Genomic DNA, 14,889 nt, shown 5'->3' on the forward strand with positions numbered 1-14,889 from the left:
GCCTGCCTCTTCCAATAGTGCCGGCGTGTTGGCGCACACCTCTAATCCCAGAAATCGTGAGGTAGAGGCAGGAAGATCTCTGAGTTTGTGGCCAGCCTGTTCTACAGAGCAAGTTCCAGGATAGCCAGGGTTACGCAGAGCAACCCTGTCTTGAAAACAACAATACAACAAAAGTGTGCCTCTACATCGGGCTCTGAGAGGCTTCCTTGCTTTGCCCTTCGTTGGGTAATGATGAAGCCTGAGTTATCAGCCTCGTTTTGTCCCTATCTACCCAGGACAGAACAGCGAAACAGTTTAGCGTGTAAAAGGCACGTGTGACCAAGCATGACAGCCTGAGCTCCGTCCTAGGGTTCAGGTGGTGGAAAGAAGTTCCTCCCACAAGTTGTCCTCCAACACATGAATACAAACATAAATAAATGCAGAAACAGAAAGAAAGGAAGATTTATTTATTATGTATTCAGTGTTCTGCCTGCATTCCAGAAGAGGGGCACCAGATCTCACCACAGATGTTTGTGAACCACTATGTAGTTGCTGGGAATTGAGCTGACAACCCTTGGAACAGCAGTCAGTGCTCCCAACCACTGAGCCATCTCTCCAGCTCCCTTGAGGAATTTTATAGAGCTGGAGTGAGGTAGGGAAGCCACCTGGCAAGGTAGGATTTCAGTCTGAATCACAAAAGGATTCTATGGTTTAAGATAGAATGTGTATATCGTGATTTTTCTTGCTTTTTTTTTTTTAAACAAAGATTTATTTAGTTTTGGTGGTTCACGCCTTTAATCCCAGCACTTGGGAGGCAGAGGCAGGCGGATTTCTTGTGAGTTCGAGGCCAGCCTGGTCTACAGAGCTAGTTCCAGGACAGCCTCCAAAGTAATACAGAGAAACCCTGTCTTGAAAAAAAAAAAAAAAGAAAAAAGAAAAATCAACCAACCAACAAACAAACAGATTCATTTAGTTTATGTATTTTACTTGCATGTATGTGCAGTATGTGTATGTGTGGTGCTCCTGGAGGTCAGAAGAGGGTACCAGATGCTCTGGAACTGAAATTAGTGATGACTATGAACTGCCCTGTGGGTGCCAGGAACCAAACCAAGATCTGCAAAAGCAGCCTGTAGTCTTAACAGCTAAGTCATCTCTCTAGCCCCCTCATTGGTTTTTTCTTTTTAAATGTGAATGTGTGTGTGTGTGTGCTTGTTTTTATGTGTTTCACATGTGTGCAGTGCCTTCAGAAGCAGGAAGAAGGCACCAGTTCCCCTGGAACTGGAAGTACAGACAGCTGTTAAGATACCTGGTATGGATGCTGAGCCATTCCTCCAGACTTCTGTTTTATTTTGAGACAGTGTCTCATCATGTTAACTCTGGCTTGCCTGGAACTCACAGAGATCCATCTGCCTCTACTTTCAGAGTGCTGGGATTAAAAACATGGACACCATATTCGGCATGATTTTTTAAAAAGACTTTTTATTTATTTATTATGTATACAACATTTTGCTTCCATGTATATCTGCACACCAGGAGAGTGCACCAGATCTCATAATGGATGGTTGTGAGCCACCAGGCTGGGAATTGAACTCAGGACCTCTGGAAGAGCAGTCGGCGCTCTTAACCTCTGAGCCGTCTTTCCAGCCCCGGGAATGATTTTTTTTTTAATGTTGTGATTTTGTTTGTTTGTTTGTTTGTTTGTTTTTGAGACAAGGTTTCTCTGTAATTTTGGAGCCTGTCCTGGAACTCACTCTGTAGACCAGGCTGATCTCAAACTCAGAGAGTTTGGTGTGATTTTTTCTTTCTTTCTTTCTTTCTTTCTTTCTTTCTTTCTTTTTTTCTTTGAGACAAGGTTTCTCTGTGTAGCTTTGGAGCCTATCTGGCACTCGCTCTGGAGACCAGGCTGGCCTCGAACTCACTGAAATCTGTCTGCCTCTGCCTCCTGAGTGCGATTTTTTTCTTTTTTAACTCTAAAACGCAGCAAGGCTGGAGAGATGGCTCAATGGTAAAGAACACTTTTGCAGATTGAAGGCATGTACCACCATGCCTAGATTACAAGTTTAAAGTTAAGTAATATTCCTACAATTATTGATTTTGAGACAGGGTTTTGCTGTGCAGCCCAGGATGGCAGTCCTCCCATCTCAGCTAGGTACTGGGTTTGCAGGTGAGCACAGTTATACTAAGCTCCTGGAACTGGTTTTTATAAGGATCCTCCTGGCAGCTTTATGGAAACAGTGTAAAAGAGGTAGGGTGCTAGAAAGAATAGAAGCAGGGAGGTCTAGCAGGGAGCCTGCCCATCACATAGAGTGTAAACTCTCCACTTGTTCATTCCCAGTCTACCACTCTGTTGAGGATGCTGAGTGTTGGTTTTGATGTTTGCCAATTAAAGGACTTAGGCAAGATGTCCTATCTCAACTTTATTTTATTTTTTGGCTTTTCTTTTTTCTTGTGAGATCCACAGGATTCAGAGATGCAAAGCCAGAAAGCTCACTCACTGTCTAGGCAGCTGACCCAGAGTGATGTTCAGTGAGGAGGGCATCCAAGCTCAAACAAGTTGGCATTCACTGCAGAGCCTGGGAAGGAAGTCCTAGACTCAGTGGTTCTCAACCTTCCCAATGTTGTGACCCTTTAATACAATTCCTCGTGTTATAGTGACAATTATTTTCATTGCTACTTCATAACTCTAATTTTACCAGTGTTATGAATCATAATGTAAATGTTTTGAGGATAGAGGTTTGTCGAAGGGGTTGCGACCCACAAGTTGAGAGGGGCTGTCCTACAGGGTTCTCACAGGAAGCCCTTGGTGCTAGCAGCACTTCGGGCATTCAGAGTTCTAGCTTTTAACAAAGAGTGCAATAATTCTCTAAGTTCTCCCCCAAATCCCTGCCTTAGAATGTACTTGGGGCCCAGGCTATGCAGTGCCACAGCAGGTCTCAGGTTGTGGAGGTCTGAAAGTGTGAGTTTCCACGCGTTACGCCTGCCTCCCTAGTGAGGGCAACCGAACTGGAGGCGGGAGTCAAGAGTTCCAGGGAGCTCCTACTGGCCAGCAGGGAAGGGCGGAGCTCGAGCCGCTGCCCGCCCGGAAGCGCGCCGGCGGGAAGCCGGCGTGGAGCGCGCCTGTGGAGGCGCGGAGATCATCGTGGAAGGTACTCAGAGGGCGGCGGGAAGTTTACTGCAGAGGCGGCACCAAAGTGACTGCACGTCAAAGAAGCCCCTCTCTGCGTTCCCCAATTTGACGGAGGTGTGAATTGGGAATTGTGGCGCCAGAGCCTCTTCTAGGGGCCGCAATGTGAGATCCGAGCCCCGGGACCCCAAAGTCCTCTTGGCTCCGGTTCGCACTGTTTGCTGACTCTCTCATACACAGCGAAGCCTGCACTGGAAGAGGGTCCTCCCCAAACTAATGAGTGTGAAGGTTGAAGGTGGACCCTTATTACAACAGCCCTGTAGGTGGTGTCAGGGATCACGATGCAATATTACCCTTGTCCTTGATCTAGCAGAGTTCTTCTGTCTAGCTGTTCACAGAGTCTCCCTGCCTGGTACCCCTCCCGGGCGGAAAGATCCAGTTCTCATTAACAGCACAGATGTAGGTCCTAGGGCTGCAGTGGCCACTCCGCTCTATACCTCGGTTTCTTGGGCGGGTGGTTTCAAGAGCTCCTTGCTTCGAGGCTGAGTTATTGTTACTCTGATCCGAGAAGGAACTGGCCCCCTACGGCTCACTCCTCCCCCTGTTTCTGCAGCTTCTCTCAGCCTTGCCTGAGCAGGCTCGCTTGGCAAGCTGGGACATGTCTGGTCCCCGAGGACCTTCCATGGGTGATGGCTACAGTGTTGGAGGGGCTAGAGTCGAAGGAAACTGCCGCTACTGCAGAGGATGCTGCAAGACCCGCTGTGGAGGCTGTGGATTCCAGGCCTGGGGCACCTTTTCTCCTGGCTGGGAACCAGTTGAACTTGGACATACGTCCAGGGGGCTGCCATCGGCTGCAGTACCTGTGTTCCCAGCAGCCCCCAGAGCTGCTGCGGGTGGAGTTCTTGCGACTCAGTACCCACGAGGACCCCGGACTGCTAGATGACACCCTAGCCCAGGTTCCGTGGAGTCTGCTGCACCTGCGCTCCCTGGTCCTCAAAGGTGAGTAACCTTACTACTGACCTTATCTTCATCTCTAGCCCTGCTTTAAGTCTGCTTCTTGGTCCACAAAGGCCATCTTGCCCCAGCCCTAACTCCAGACCTCTCTTCTCCCTGCACCTCAGGGGTGAACCCCTACCCCACCCCTGTTCCCTGTCCTCAGCTATATCACCTTCCTCCCCAAAGCAAGGCTGACTGGGCTCTGTCTCCTGAGTCTGGACAATGAAGGTGCCCAGTTGGGTCTCTGCAGATCCCAGTTGTACTTGGGTGATACTGTCATCTGATATGAACTGGTGGTCTTTTCTGTCTGCTTTTCTGTCTTTCTCTGTCCCTGTGGCTGGCTTCAAAGGGAAGCATCCTCCCTTCTGCTTTCTCTGGCAATCGGGGCTGAACTAAGACTCCAACTCTGAGGGCTACAGCTGTCTCCCCCACTTCCAGGGGGCCAGAGCCGGGGTGCCCTGGGTGCCTGCCTCCATGGTACCTTGACCACTCTGCCTGCTGGCCTGAGTGACTTGACCTGCCTGGCTCATCTGGACCTGAGCTTCAACAGACTGGAGACATTGCCAACCTGCATCCTGGAACTGCACAGCTTGGATGCGTTGCTGCTTTCTCACAACTGTCTCTCAGAGCTGCCGGAGGCTCTGGGGTCCCTGCCCACCCTTACTTTCCTTTCTGTGAGGCACAACTGCCTAGAAAGGTTACCCACAACACTGGGGTCCCTGTCCACCCTTCAGCGTCTCGATCTCTCTGAGAACCTTCTAGACACCATACCCTCTGAGATTGGAGACCTGAGCAGCCTCATTGAACTCAATCTGGCCTCCAACCGGCTACAGAATCTCCCGGCTTCCCTTGGTGAGTAGCCATGGTACCAGCTTTGGTTCACCAGCTAATATAGAGTGCCCCTCGGCCACTGCCCAGACCTCCACTCCCACGTGGGTCCCTGTAGCCCTAAAGTCTTGGGGCTGGCTTGGCCTATGAAACTTTACTGCTCCCAGCTGGCCCCTTGACTTTGCTTCTGCCTCCTTGGTTGCTGGTAGTTCACATTCATCTTTGTCCCACCATGTGACACAGCCTGAAGCCTTTAGTGTGAGTGTCTTGTCAAGGTGCCCAGGGCCACCATGAGTAGCCCTCTGCCAACCCTAAGCCAGCACTTGTCTGCAGCGGGGCTGCGGTCTCTGCAGCTCCTTGTTCTGCACAGCAATCTCCTGACCTCAGTGCCCACTGGCTTGGCCCACCTGCCACTGATCACTCGGCTTGACCTGAGGGACAACCAGCTCCGGGACCTGCCTGAAGAGCTACTAGACGCTCCCTTTGTCCGCCTGCAGGGGAACCCTCTGGGTGAGGCCTCTCCAGCACCCCTAAGTCCCCCAGGTAGGCTCGGCAAGGGGCGTGGCCAGGCTATGAAAGGATGCAGGCATTTCATCATTCTGACCACATGCCTGTCCCTTGTGCAGACGTACCCCCGATTCCAGAAATGCCCAGGCTATTCCTGACCTCAGATTTGGACAGGTATCGGTGGGAAGGTGGCTAGAAGACATCTGTCTACCCTGTCTCCCTGGCCACATCGGGGTACCTGCCCTCATACCTCTTTCCTCACTCAGCTTCCTTGTGACTCCCCATGGCTGTTCTGTGACCCTGGCCTGTGGTGTCCGCCTCCAGTTCCCAGCAGGAGCCACCACCACACCCATCACCATCCGCTATAGACTGTGGCTGCCTGAGCCCCACCTGGTCTCCCTGGGACCTCATGACTTCCTGCTTAGTGGTGTCCTAGAGCTGCAGCCCCATGGGGTGGCTTTCCAGCAGGTATGTCAAGGATGGGTAGAGGGCAGACATGGCCTAGGCCTGGCCCTCTCACACATTACCATTGCCTGACAGGATGTGAGCTTATGGCTGCTCTTTGTCCCCCCACGAGTCCGTCGCTGCCGTGAGGTAGTTGTGAGGACACGGAGTGACAACAGTTGGAATGACCTAGAGACCCACCTGGAGGAAGAGGCACCCAAGGTGACAGCTGCCTAGGCCCTTGAGAGTGAGGGGGCAGGAGCAGCCTGCCCTGATACCACCCACCCATGCCCACTGTCCCTGCCCTGACCCTACCCTCCCATGTGTTCCAGAGGCTCTGGGCGCGATGTCAGGTGCCCCACTTCTCCTGGTTCCTTGTCGTTTTACGCCCCGTATCCAACACTTGCCTGTTGCCGCCAGAGGGAGCACTTCTCTGCTCCTCGGGTCATCCTGAGGTCAAAGTCACCTTTCCCTCTGGGGCCACAGAAGAGCCCCGGCAAGTCTCCATGCAGGTATAGTCAGGGCAGTGCCAAGGTGGTAGGAGTTGCCTCAGCATACAGAAGGGTACTCAAATGGTTCTCTGACCAGGTAGTGCATATGGCCGGTCTAGAGCTGAGAGCGCTCTTGGAAGAAGCAGAGGCATCAGTGAGCCCCTTGCTGTGCCTCTCACAGAATGGCCCACCTAGCTTCCTACAACCAGTCACTGTGCAGTTGCCCTTGCCCCCTGGTGTTACAGGTGAGGCTGCATGCTATAGGAGCAAAGATGGGTGCTGAGAAGGGGAAACTAAATTTAGAGGGCTTTCAGCCTTCTGCCATTTCCTGTCTAGGTTTCAGTCTGGACCGCTCCCACCTTCATCTGCTCTACCGAACGCCCTCGGCAGCCACCTGGGATGACATCACCACTCAGGTGGTACTGGAACTCACCCACCTGTATGCACGCTTCCAGGTCACACACTTCTCCTGGTCAGTGTCCCCACAGCTTCTTCAGCACCCTTTCTGCCTTTAATCTGTATGGACATACCTCAACTCTGGCACTTGCAGGTACTGGCTCTGGTATACCACCAAAACCTGTGTGGGGGGCCTGGCCCGGAAGGCCTGGGAACGGCTGCGACTGCACCGTGTGAACCTCATTGCATTGCAGAGGCGTCGGGACCCTGAGCAGGTCCTGCTGCAGTGCCTGCCCCGGAACAAGGTGGGGCAGCGGGAAGGCAGTGGGGTGACTGAAGGCTAGGGTGGGTACAGAGCTTTGGCTTCCAGTCCTTGTGGGTGCTCCACAGGTGGATGCCACCCTGTCTCGTCTGCTGGATCGATACCATGGCCCTGAACCCTCTGATACTGTGGAGATGTTTGAGGGTGAGAAGTTCTTTGCAGCCTTTGAGCGGGGCATTGATGTAGATGCTGGTAGGTCTCTTCTTCAGGGCGTCCTGGGGTGTGACACTTTGACCCCTCCTACTGAGTTTACCCCCTCCACAGACCGTCCAGACTGTGTGGATGGCAGGATCTGCTTTGTTTTCTATTCACATCTGAAGAATGTAAAGGAGGTGTACATTACCACAACCTTGGACCGGGAAGCTCAGGCTGTTCGAGGCCAGGTGGGCTGATGTGTTAGGAACCCCCAAGGTACCTGGACTGAGACCAGAACTCTGAACCCCACCTGATTCTTCCCCAGGTATCCTTTTATAGGGGCTCACTTCCCATGGAGGTGCCTCAAGAAGCTGAGGCTGCCCGCCAGAGGAAGGGCACAGATGCACTGTGGATGGCCACCTTGCCCATCAAGTTACCGGTGAGACTGGAGAGGCCTGAGCTGACAGGAGACACAGTCCCAGGGTGACCAAAGACAAGAGGGGTGGGTTCAAGCTTACTTTATCCTTGCCTTCTGACAGAGACTTCGGGGGCCCCAGGGAAGTGGGCAGGGGACTGACTTCTCCCTGATGCCTCTGAACCTGGGTGATGCAGAAACTGGTTTCCTGACTCAAAGCAACCTGCTGAGTGTGGCCTCGAGACTAGGTCCTGACTGGCCAGCCGTGGCCCTGAACCTAGGCATGCCCTACCGTGTGCTACAGCGTATCCGGCATGAATTCAGGTGAGCCTCATGAATTCTAGTAAGCCTTCTGACTCCTAGCCTTAGCTTCAGGACCAACCCCACACACACACACACACACAGACATACCACCACCACCACCACCCCACACACACACACCCCCACACACACACTAGCTGAAAGCTTTCAAGATGATGGAGGTGGAGCAAATGCCAGCCTGGAAAAGGAAGGTTTGGTCACTAGCCCAAGGAGCAAAGAACTCGGTCGGTTTTGAAAAGTGAGGCTCTGTATGTGGTGTGTGGTCCGGGGCAGAACACCTTCATCACCACTCTTTTCTGCTCCAAGGGATGACCTGGATGGGCAGATCCGCCACATGCTCTTCTCCTGGGCTGAGCGCCAGGCTGGACAGCCTGGGGCTGTGGGACACTTGGTACAGGCCCTGGAACAGAGTGACAGGCAGGATGTGGCTGAAGAAGTGCGAGCCATCTTGGAGCTTGGCCGCCACAAGTATCAGGACAGCATCCGGCGCACAGGGCTGGCCCCTGAGGACTCTACTGTGCCTGGCACCTCGGCTTCACAGACCCCAGAGTCTGCCCAGGCCTAAGCTCAGCTGGCCTTTGACTTGTGTTGGCCAGTGGGAAGAACCCCTCCCCTATCCTTCTACCTCACCTGTGTGGTACAGTGCTCCAGCATACAAAAACTCCTTAGGGTTTTGAAAGCTTGGTTTATTTTGAGACAGGTCTTACTGTCTAGCCCAAGCTAGCCTCCAACTCCCAGTACAACCTCAGAGATTGATTTACTTATAGAATAGAGGGGAGGGGTGCCTAGGTGATCTAAAGCCTAGCCCCCGGGTGTGCCCACTCTTCCTACCATGCTAAGTCCTCCCGTTAAGATGAGGGTGGAGGGCTGGGCGTTGGTGGCGCACGCCTTTAATCCCAGCATTCGGGAGGCAGAGGCAGGCGGATCTCTGTGAGTTCAAGGCCAGCCTGGTCTCCAGAGCGAGTGCCAGGATAGGCTCCAAAGCTACACAGAGAAACCCTGTCTCGAAAAACCAAAAAAAAAAAAAAAAAAAAAAAAAAGAGTGCAGAGAAGACCTGGAGAGACAGCACTGGCTGCTCTTCCAGGGGACCGGGTTTCAATTCCCAGCACCCACATGGGGGCTCACAACTGTCTTGTAACTCAAGTTCCAGAGGATCAGACACCCTCATCTGGTTTCCACAGCACCAGACACACATGGTGCACAGACATGCATGCAGGGAAAACATCCATATTCATAAAATAAAAGCTATTTATTGTGTGTCTATGTATCAGAGGATAACTTTGCAGAGGTTATTCTGCAGGGTCATCAGGCTTGGTTGCAAACACCTTTACCCAGTGAGCCATTTCTAGACCCTAGTGTGTCTTCCTCAGGGAGGGGGAGGAGCCATTCTACATAGTAACCCTGCAGCAGGTGTGGATACAAAGTCATCTGTGACAGAACTGTGCGTAGCTCTGCCCACCGGGATCTCGTGGGCGGTGTCTAAGGAGCATCTGGGGACCAAACCTCCCCCAGGCCACACCATACACGGTTTCCCGCCACCTGTTCTTGGTCTCCATCCCGGCTTGAGGTGGGAAGACCAAAGAGAGGGCCTAGGGATACTCCAGAAAGCCCACACCCCCTCAAGGGTGGCCTGAGGCTGTGGCTGGTGGCAGTGGCCACGCCTGCCGGGAGGGGGAGCCGACGGCAGCCAGGGTTTAGGGCGGAGCGGGCGCGCCTCCGAGAGACGCGCCTCCCAGCTTAGGTGCAGGCCGGGCGCGCGGCACAGCGGGGAGGCGATCCCGGCGGCGGCCGTGTGGTGAGTACTAGCCGGTCAGTTTCTGTGGCGCCCACCCAAATCTGGATGGCTTGCGGGGAGAAAAGGGGTGGTGTTGGTGGCTGGGAGGGGTGACATCTGTTCAGATACTGCGTCTCCGGCAGAGCATGGACCAGCGGGTACCTTAACCGGCTGTCTCTCGGGTGTTTCGGAAGGCCGTGCTCGGTCCCGGCGCTGCCGGGCGCGCTCCCTGCACACGTGTCCCAGCCGTGTGGAAACCCCAGAACTGAAGTGGTTTTTTTTTTTTTTTTTTGCCGGGGTGGGGGCGCCGCTCACGTGGGAACCCGGTGGACGTGCGTGGGCACGTTCATAGTCAGAGTCCGTGTCGTCTGGCTGGAGATAGCGAGGGCAGCTCAGCCCGGACCGTGGGGTAAAGGGTATGATCTGTCATGGAGCAGAGGATGTGCCCCATCCCTGGTTTTTCTTTGTAGGTCCCGCTAGGGCATCTCGCAGTGGAGCCCTCTTTGTAGCCCTTCTAGCTAGCAAGGCAAAGCTAACCTCCCTAAGAGGAAGGGGTGAGGGAGACTATTGGGGGAGGGGCACGCTGGTGGCGGGCTCAGCCCCAGCTCTCTCTTGTCTGTCTCTCTCTCTCTCTCTCTCTCTCTCTCTCTCTCTCTCTCTCTCTCTCTCTCTCTCTCTCCTCTCTCTCCTCTCTCTCCTCTCTCCTCTTCTTTATTTTGAGAGACGGGGTCTGTGTGTGGCACTGGCTGTCCTGGAACTCTCTATGAAGACCAGGCTGACTTCGAACTCAGCTGAGATCCGCCTGCCTCTGTCTCCCAAGTGCTGACTATGAGTGCCACCACCGCCCGGCTGCTTTTCTTTTAGGTAGGAAATGGGCAGCTTCATTCATGGAAATGTGGGGGAAAGCTGTATGAAGCTGTTAGCCTCTGTATGCTAAACTCATGTTTCTCAGTGGGCCTGTGGCCTGACTGGGGAAACCTGGGCCAGCTAGGCAGAAAGCTCTGGATCCTCAGCGGTTAGACTGTACCGTCATGTTTCTATGGTAACAAGCCCTTTAACCCAAGCAGAGGCAGGAAGATCTGAGTTTGAGGCCAAGCCTGGTCTACAGAGGGAGTTGTAGGACAGACATGGTTACACAGAGAAATCTGTGTGTGTGTGTGTGTGTGTGTGTGTGTGTTGGGGGGCAAAAACAACCCCTGGGGTGGGAGAGAGAGAACAGCCCAGAGGGTTCCCTTGCCTGTTGTTCCAGGCAGCAGAGCCCCTCATTCTCAGCTAAGCAACTTTCCTGTCTGGTGTTTGCCTGTTTTGTTTAGTTCTGGGTGCAGGGCTGACTCAGCCCATGGGATCTCAGTGCCTACCTGTCTCTTCCCTACCACCTTCAGATAGTCTGACTTCTCAGACACAAACAACACCCAGGTGCCCAGATTCCAGATGTGGGGAGAGATAGCATCTGAGGAACACCAGGCTCACTGTTCTGAGGGCAGAGGCAAAGGGAATGATGGATAAGGGACAGCAGGGAGAGCTGCTGTAGCTAGTTGACATTTGGAGCATGGTATGGGGAGGGAGAAATCAGACTACAGTTCAGAGGTCAGGCCTTTGTCACATACCAGGCTTAGGAGGGACTCTTCCACTGGGGCCCCTGGTGTGCAGAGGTGGGGCAGAGGGCAGAGGGCACCTGGAGTACCGCCCCCATGTCCTCTGGACCTGCCAGGTGAGCAGGGCCTGTGCTTGGCAGTGGCCTTTGATAGTTAAGCATCCCTTCCTTGCTCTTTCCAGAGAACAGGTATACCTTCTTGTAACCTAACCTAAGGTTCCCTGATGGGTACACCCAGGTCTCACAGCACAGTGAGTGTTGACCCATTTCTCAAGGGCACATGTTCACAGGTCCATACAGGGTGTCCCATGCCTGGGGTTCCAGGGCTATAGACAGATCTGTGCTTGTCTCACAGGCTTCAGACGGAAACCTACTGAGTGGCCTCAGAACTTGGTGGCCTGGGACTGGGGTCCCTATGGTTCTCATGGTTAGTCTGTACCCCTTCTTTAGCTCCCAGGCTGGGCCCAGCCCCAGACCCCCAGAAGTTGTCTCACCCCTCTCTGCCTTTCCCCAAAGCTGCAGAGATTATCATCTAGCCCAAAGTGAAAGAGAAAGTCCTCCCCCCAGGCCCGCCCCGCCCCGCCCCATGGCCAATCCCTGTAGCCTTTCGCCTCCTCCCCCTGGCCAGCCTCTTTATCTCCTCGGTGAGCTTGCTTGCCCTGGAGCTGTGGAGGAGCAGTTGTGCGCACTCTGGGGTGCACTCAGGGTGAGCAAAACCCAAAGCTTGTATGGGGAGAGGTGGGTAGCAGGTTCAGGGTCATAAGTCCAGTGGGGGCTCTTTAGTGTGAGACAAGTCTGTGACCCCAGGTGGCAGCTCTGAGGACACTAACCTGTGTGTGACAGCTGACCTCTGAGGACTCGGGGAGATACACAGGGGAGGACCAGGACTCCTGGAACCCACCCCAGCTTAGTTTATATGATTGTGTCCCACAGGGGAGCCCTCCCCCCCCCGAAAGGATTCCCATCCTCGCTGCTAATAGAAGGGGCCCTTCTCCCACCCCAAGGGAGTTGGGTGTACCGGCCACAGATGCCTTGGGAGACAGACATCCCACCGCTTCCCTCCTCATGCCATTTATTCCTGTCCCGTCTTCCCTAAATCCTTATCCCCAGGCTCCTGTGTCTGTTAGGAGTGAAACACTTCCCTTGGGAAGTGGACAGGAAGGTGGGCAACCAGCTCAGTGTGGGTGGGGGGTCTTGCGTCTCTATGGGAAGGGGCTCCATGAGCCAGAGTGAGGTGCTGTGGAACTAGGTCTGCTCTGCCCAGGAGCACCACAAAGAAGAAACCACCACCACCCTATCCCACTGAAAATGACAGATGCTAGCTGCCTCTGCTTAGGGATGGGGACTGGTTACCACAGCTCAAGTCCAGGGTCTCAAGTACCACTGCACTAAAAGGCACCTGGCCCTTTAAAAGCTGGAGCTTGCCTTCAGTGCGTGAGCATATGCGTGTGAGCGTGAGTTCCTAGCTGCCTGGGAGGACGCCATGGGGAGGGCATTGAAGGAAAGCCAGGTGGCCCCAGGGATGGGTGGCTTCCCTTTCTTCCTTCCTTCACCCACCCCCCAGGGCACTTCCATAGCTGCAGCCTGCAGTATGGGGTTTAGGGAGTGTGGGGCTTCGTGCCCTTGTGAGATGGTTGGTGGGTGGGGAGGCTCCTTTCTCTGATAGGCCCCCATTTGTCACTCATTCTGCCCCTTTCTTTCTTTCAGGTGGCAGGAGTCTTGAAATTGCTCTGAAGGTGAGGACAACCCCTCCCCCACCATCAGCCACCACCGCCAGCCACCCACGTTGTCTTCATCAGCCCCTCCCCATCAGTACTTACACTTGCATCGCCTGGCCTGAGTCAGCCTCCTGCTTCACTTGGTGTAAATGGCTGATAAGCAGATCAGGTCAGAGGGACCCCAAACCCTGGGCTTCAGTCTTGGCTTTCACTCCCTCCCCAGCATGACTTCCCCATCCCCCTGTCCTGTGGTTGAGGATGTTAGTCCTGACACTTGACCCTGCATACACAGCCTGCCGGCCAAGCTCATCAATGGTGGCATCGCTGGGCTAATCGGGGTCACCTGTGTGTTCCCCATCGACCTGGCTAAGACACGGCTGCAGAACCAGCAGAATGGCCAACGCATGTATGCCAGCATGTGAGTGAGAACAGCACAGGAGGGAGGAGAGCACAACTCCCACCTTTGATAGCCGCTCCTGCACCTCTGGGTTTGATGAAGGGGGAACAGGGTAGGGCAGACCTGAGGGAGAGTTTATCCCCGGCAGAGTATTTGGCTTCTCTGTGGGCCCTGGAATATCACACTGGGCAGAGAAAGCATTGGCTGCCCTTGCCTGACTCAGGGCCAGGGTCCAGCTGGCCACAGCTTATTGGCATCCCCTTGGCTACAGGTCTGACTGCCTCATCAAGACCATCCGCTCTGAGGGCTACTTCGGCATGTACAGGGGTGAGGCTTGGGATGGGTGACAGGCGGGTCTGGCTGGTAGGGTCAGGGATGCATGCCTGGGCTTGGTTTATAAGTACAGACATGTTTATGTGTTGCTGGTGCACCCGAGCACAATGGGGGCATCTGCTAACCCTGGAGCTGGGGGAATTGGATGTTTGAGGAGATTTCTTCTGTGGGGTGGTGGATCTCAACCCTCACTTGAACACTCTCCTGTCCCCTACTGGTAGAGCAGGGCAGGGTGTGTTTCTTTTTCTCTATCTTAGTGGTTCAAATCTCCTACACTACTTTATGTGACTGGACCACATCTGTGCCTAGAGAGTAGGGCAGGGGGCATTATGCAAAGCAGCTTAGAAAACAATCCCTGAGGGTGGATTTGCCCAGATTCTGAGTCCTCAACACCCTTCCCTGAGCCCTGACCCACACTGAGCTCCCACCAGTGGGAGCACCTATCCCCAGGAAGGAGGCTCATCACAGTCTCTGGGGGCCTGCTCCTCACTGCCTTCCAGGAGAGGTCTGCTCTGCCAAAATCAGAGACAGATGGAGGTGGAATTCTGGGGAAGGCAAACAGGGAAGGGAGGGAGGACACAGCGCTACCCCATCCTGCCTGGTTCCCGCCTGCCTGGCACGAAACAAGCCCATATGTGGGTGAGAGGGCAGGAGGCTGCAGCCAAGGAGTGCCAGGCAGGGCTTTGCCAGCGTGGAGCAAAGTGCTATCCCAAAACATCCCTAACCCAAGCTACCCAGCAAGTCAGTCCCCACCTGACCTGCCTATGTCCCCCAAGCCTCAGCTGACCCTCATATGCCTCACAGGAGCAGCTGTAAACCTGACCCTCGTCACCCCCGAGAAGGCCATCAAGCTGGCAGCTAATGACTTCTTCAGACATCAGCTCTCTAAGGATGGGTGAGAGGCTCGGCCACCCTGGCTGCTGGGGCCCGGGACCTAAGGAAGGGTGTGTTGCTAATCCCATCCCTACCCAGCAGTCCCCTAGGCTGGTATCAGACCCTCAGAGGCTCTTCTACCTCAGTCCCTTTGCTCAACATCCCTGACCTTGTGAGGGCGGGCACTTCCCTGCTGCCCACGTGAGGAGGTGCAAAGCAGCTGCTGAGTCAGTGGCTGGGG

At 54.3% G+C, this 14,889-nt stretch overlaps 2 protein-coding genes across 10 annotated transcripts in view; both read left to right on the plus strand.

Moving 5' to 3' along the window:
* The first annotated feature begins 2,936 nt into the window (after positions 1 to 2,936).
* Positions 2,937 to 8,943, plus strand: Pidd1 (p53-induced death domain protein 1). 5 transcript variants are annotated; one of them, XM_035442104.1, is made up of 16 exons: positions 2,937 to 3,125; positions 3,717 to 4,102; positions 4,538 to 4,951; positions 5,261 to 5,470; positions 5,554 to 5,608; positions 5,701 to 5,902; positions 5,975 to 6,100; positions 6,211 to 6,390; positions 6,467 to 6,614; positions 6,706 to 6,841; positions 6,920 to 7,070; positions 7,156 to 7,231; positions 7,352 to 7,470; positions 7,548 to 7,661; positions 7,762 to 7,961; positions 8,265 to 8,943. In XM_035442104.1, the coding sequence occupies exons 2-16, from the start codon at positions 3,793 to 3,795 to the stop codon at positions 8,521 to 8,523; spliced, it is 2,700 nt and encodes an 899-aa protein (XP_035297995.1). In that variant the 5' UTR covers positions 2,937 to 3,125; positions 3,717 to 3,792; the 3' UTR covers positions 8,524 to 8,943. The 5 variants fall into 5 exon arrangements, with proteins under 5 accessions (XP_035297995.1, XP_027264742.1, XP_027264740.1 ...); XM_027408941.2 differs by having other exon boundaries at positions 2,940 to 3,268; positions 7,156 to 7,279; XM_027408939.2 differs by having other exon boundaries at positions 2,940 to 3,220; positions 7,156 to 7,279.
* Positions 8,944 to 9,622: 679 nt separating this feature from the next.
* Positions 9,623 to 14,889, plus strand: part of Slc25a22 (solute carrier family 25 member 22) — an 8,062-nt gene continuing 2,795 nt past the window's right edge. The window contains exons 1-5 of one of the 5 annotated variants that reach the window (XM_027408943.2): positions 9,623 to 9,754; positions 13,035 to 13,214; positions 13,338 to 13,463; positions 13,714 to 13,769; positions 14,580 to 14,670. In XM_027408943.2, the coding sequence (XP_027264744.1) occupies positions 13,195 to 13,214; positions 13,338 to 13,463; positions 13,714 to 13,769; positions 14,580 to 14,670 (293 nt within the window). In that variant the 5' untranslated portion in view covers positions 9,623 to 9,754; positions 13,035 to 13,194. Of the gene's footprint in view, positions 9,769 to 10,575; positions 10,598 to 11,943; positions 12,034 to 12,761; positions 12,838 to 13,034; positions 13,215 to 13,337; positions 13,464 to 13,713; positions 13,770 to 14,579; positions 14,671 to 14,889 lie in introns of those variants that run through there. The other 4 variants (XM_027408947.2, XM_027408948.2, XM_027408944.2 and 1 more) reach the window with 4 other exon arrangements.

The sequence above is a fragment of the Cricetulus griseus genome, chromosome 3, assembly GCF_003668045.3.
Source record: "Cricetulus griseus strain 17A/GY chromosome 3, alternate assembly CriGri-PICRH-1.0, whole genome shotgun sequence".
Taxonomy (NCBI): domain Eukaryota; kingdom Metazoa; phylum Chordata; class Mammalia; order Rodentia; family Cricetidae; genus Cricetulus; species Cricetulus griseus.

Bases quoted from the DNA above. Each gene is read 5' to 3' on its own strand.
- Pidd1 (XM_027408941.2), top strand. From the start codon at position 3,793: ATGGCTACAGTGTTGGAGGGGCTAGAGTCGAAGGAAACTGCCGCTACT. The intron at 4,103-4,537 runs GTGAGTAACCTT...CCCCACTTCCAG, and splicing joins GCGCTCCCTGGTCCTCAAAG to GGGGCCAGAGCCGGGGTGCC. The intron at 7,280-7,351 runs GTAGGTCTCTTC...CCCCCTCCACAG, and splicing joins GGGCATTGATGTAGATGCTG to ACCGTCCAGACTGTGTGGAT.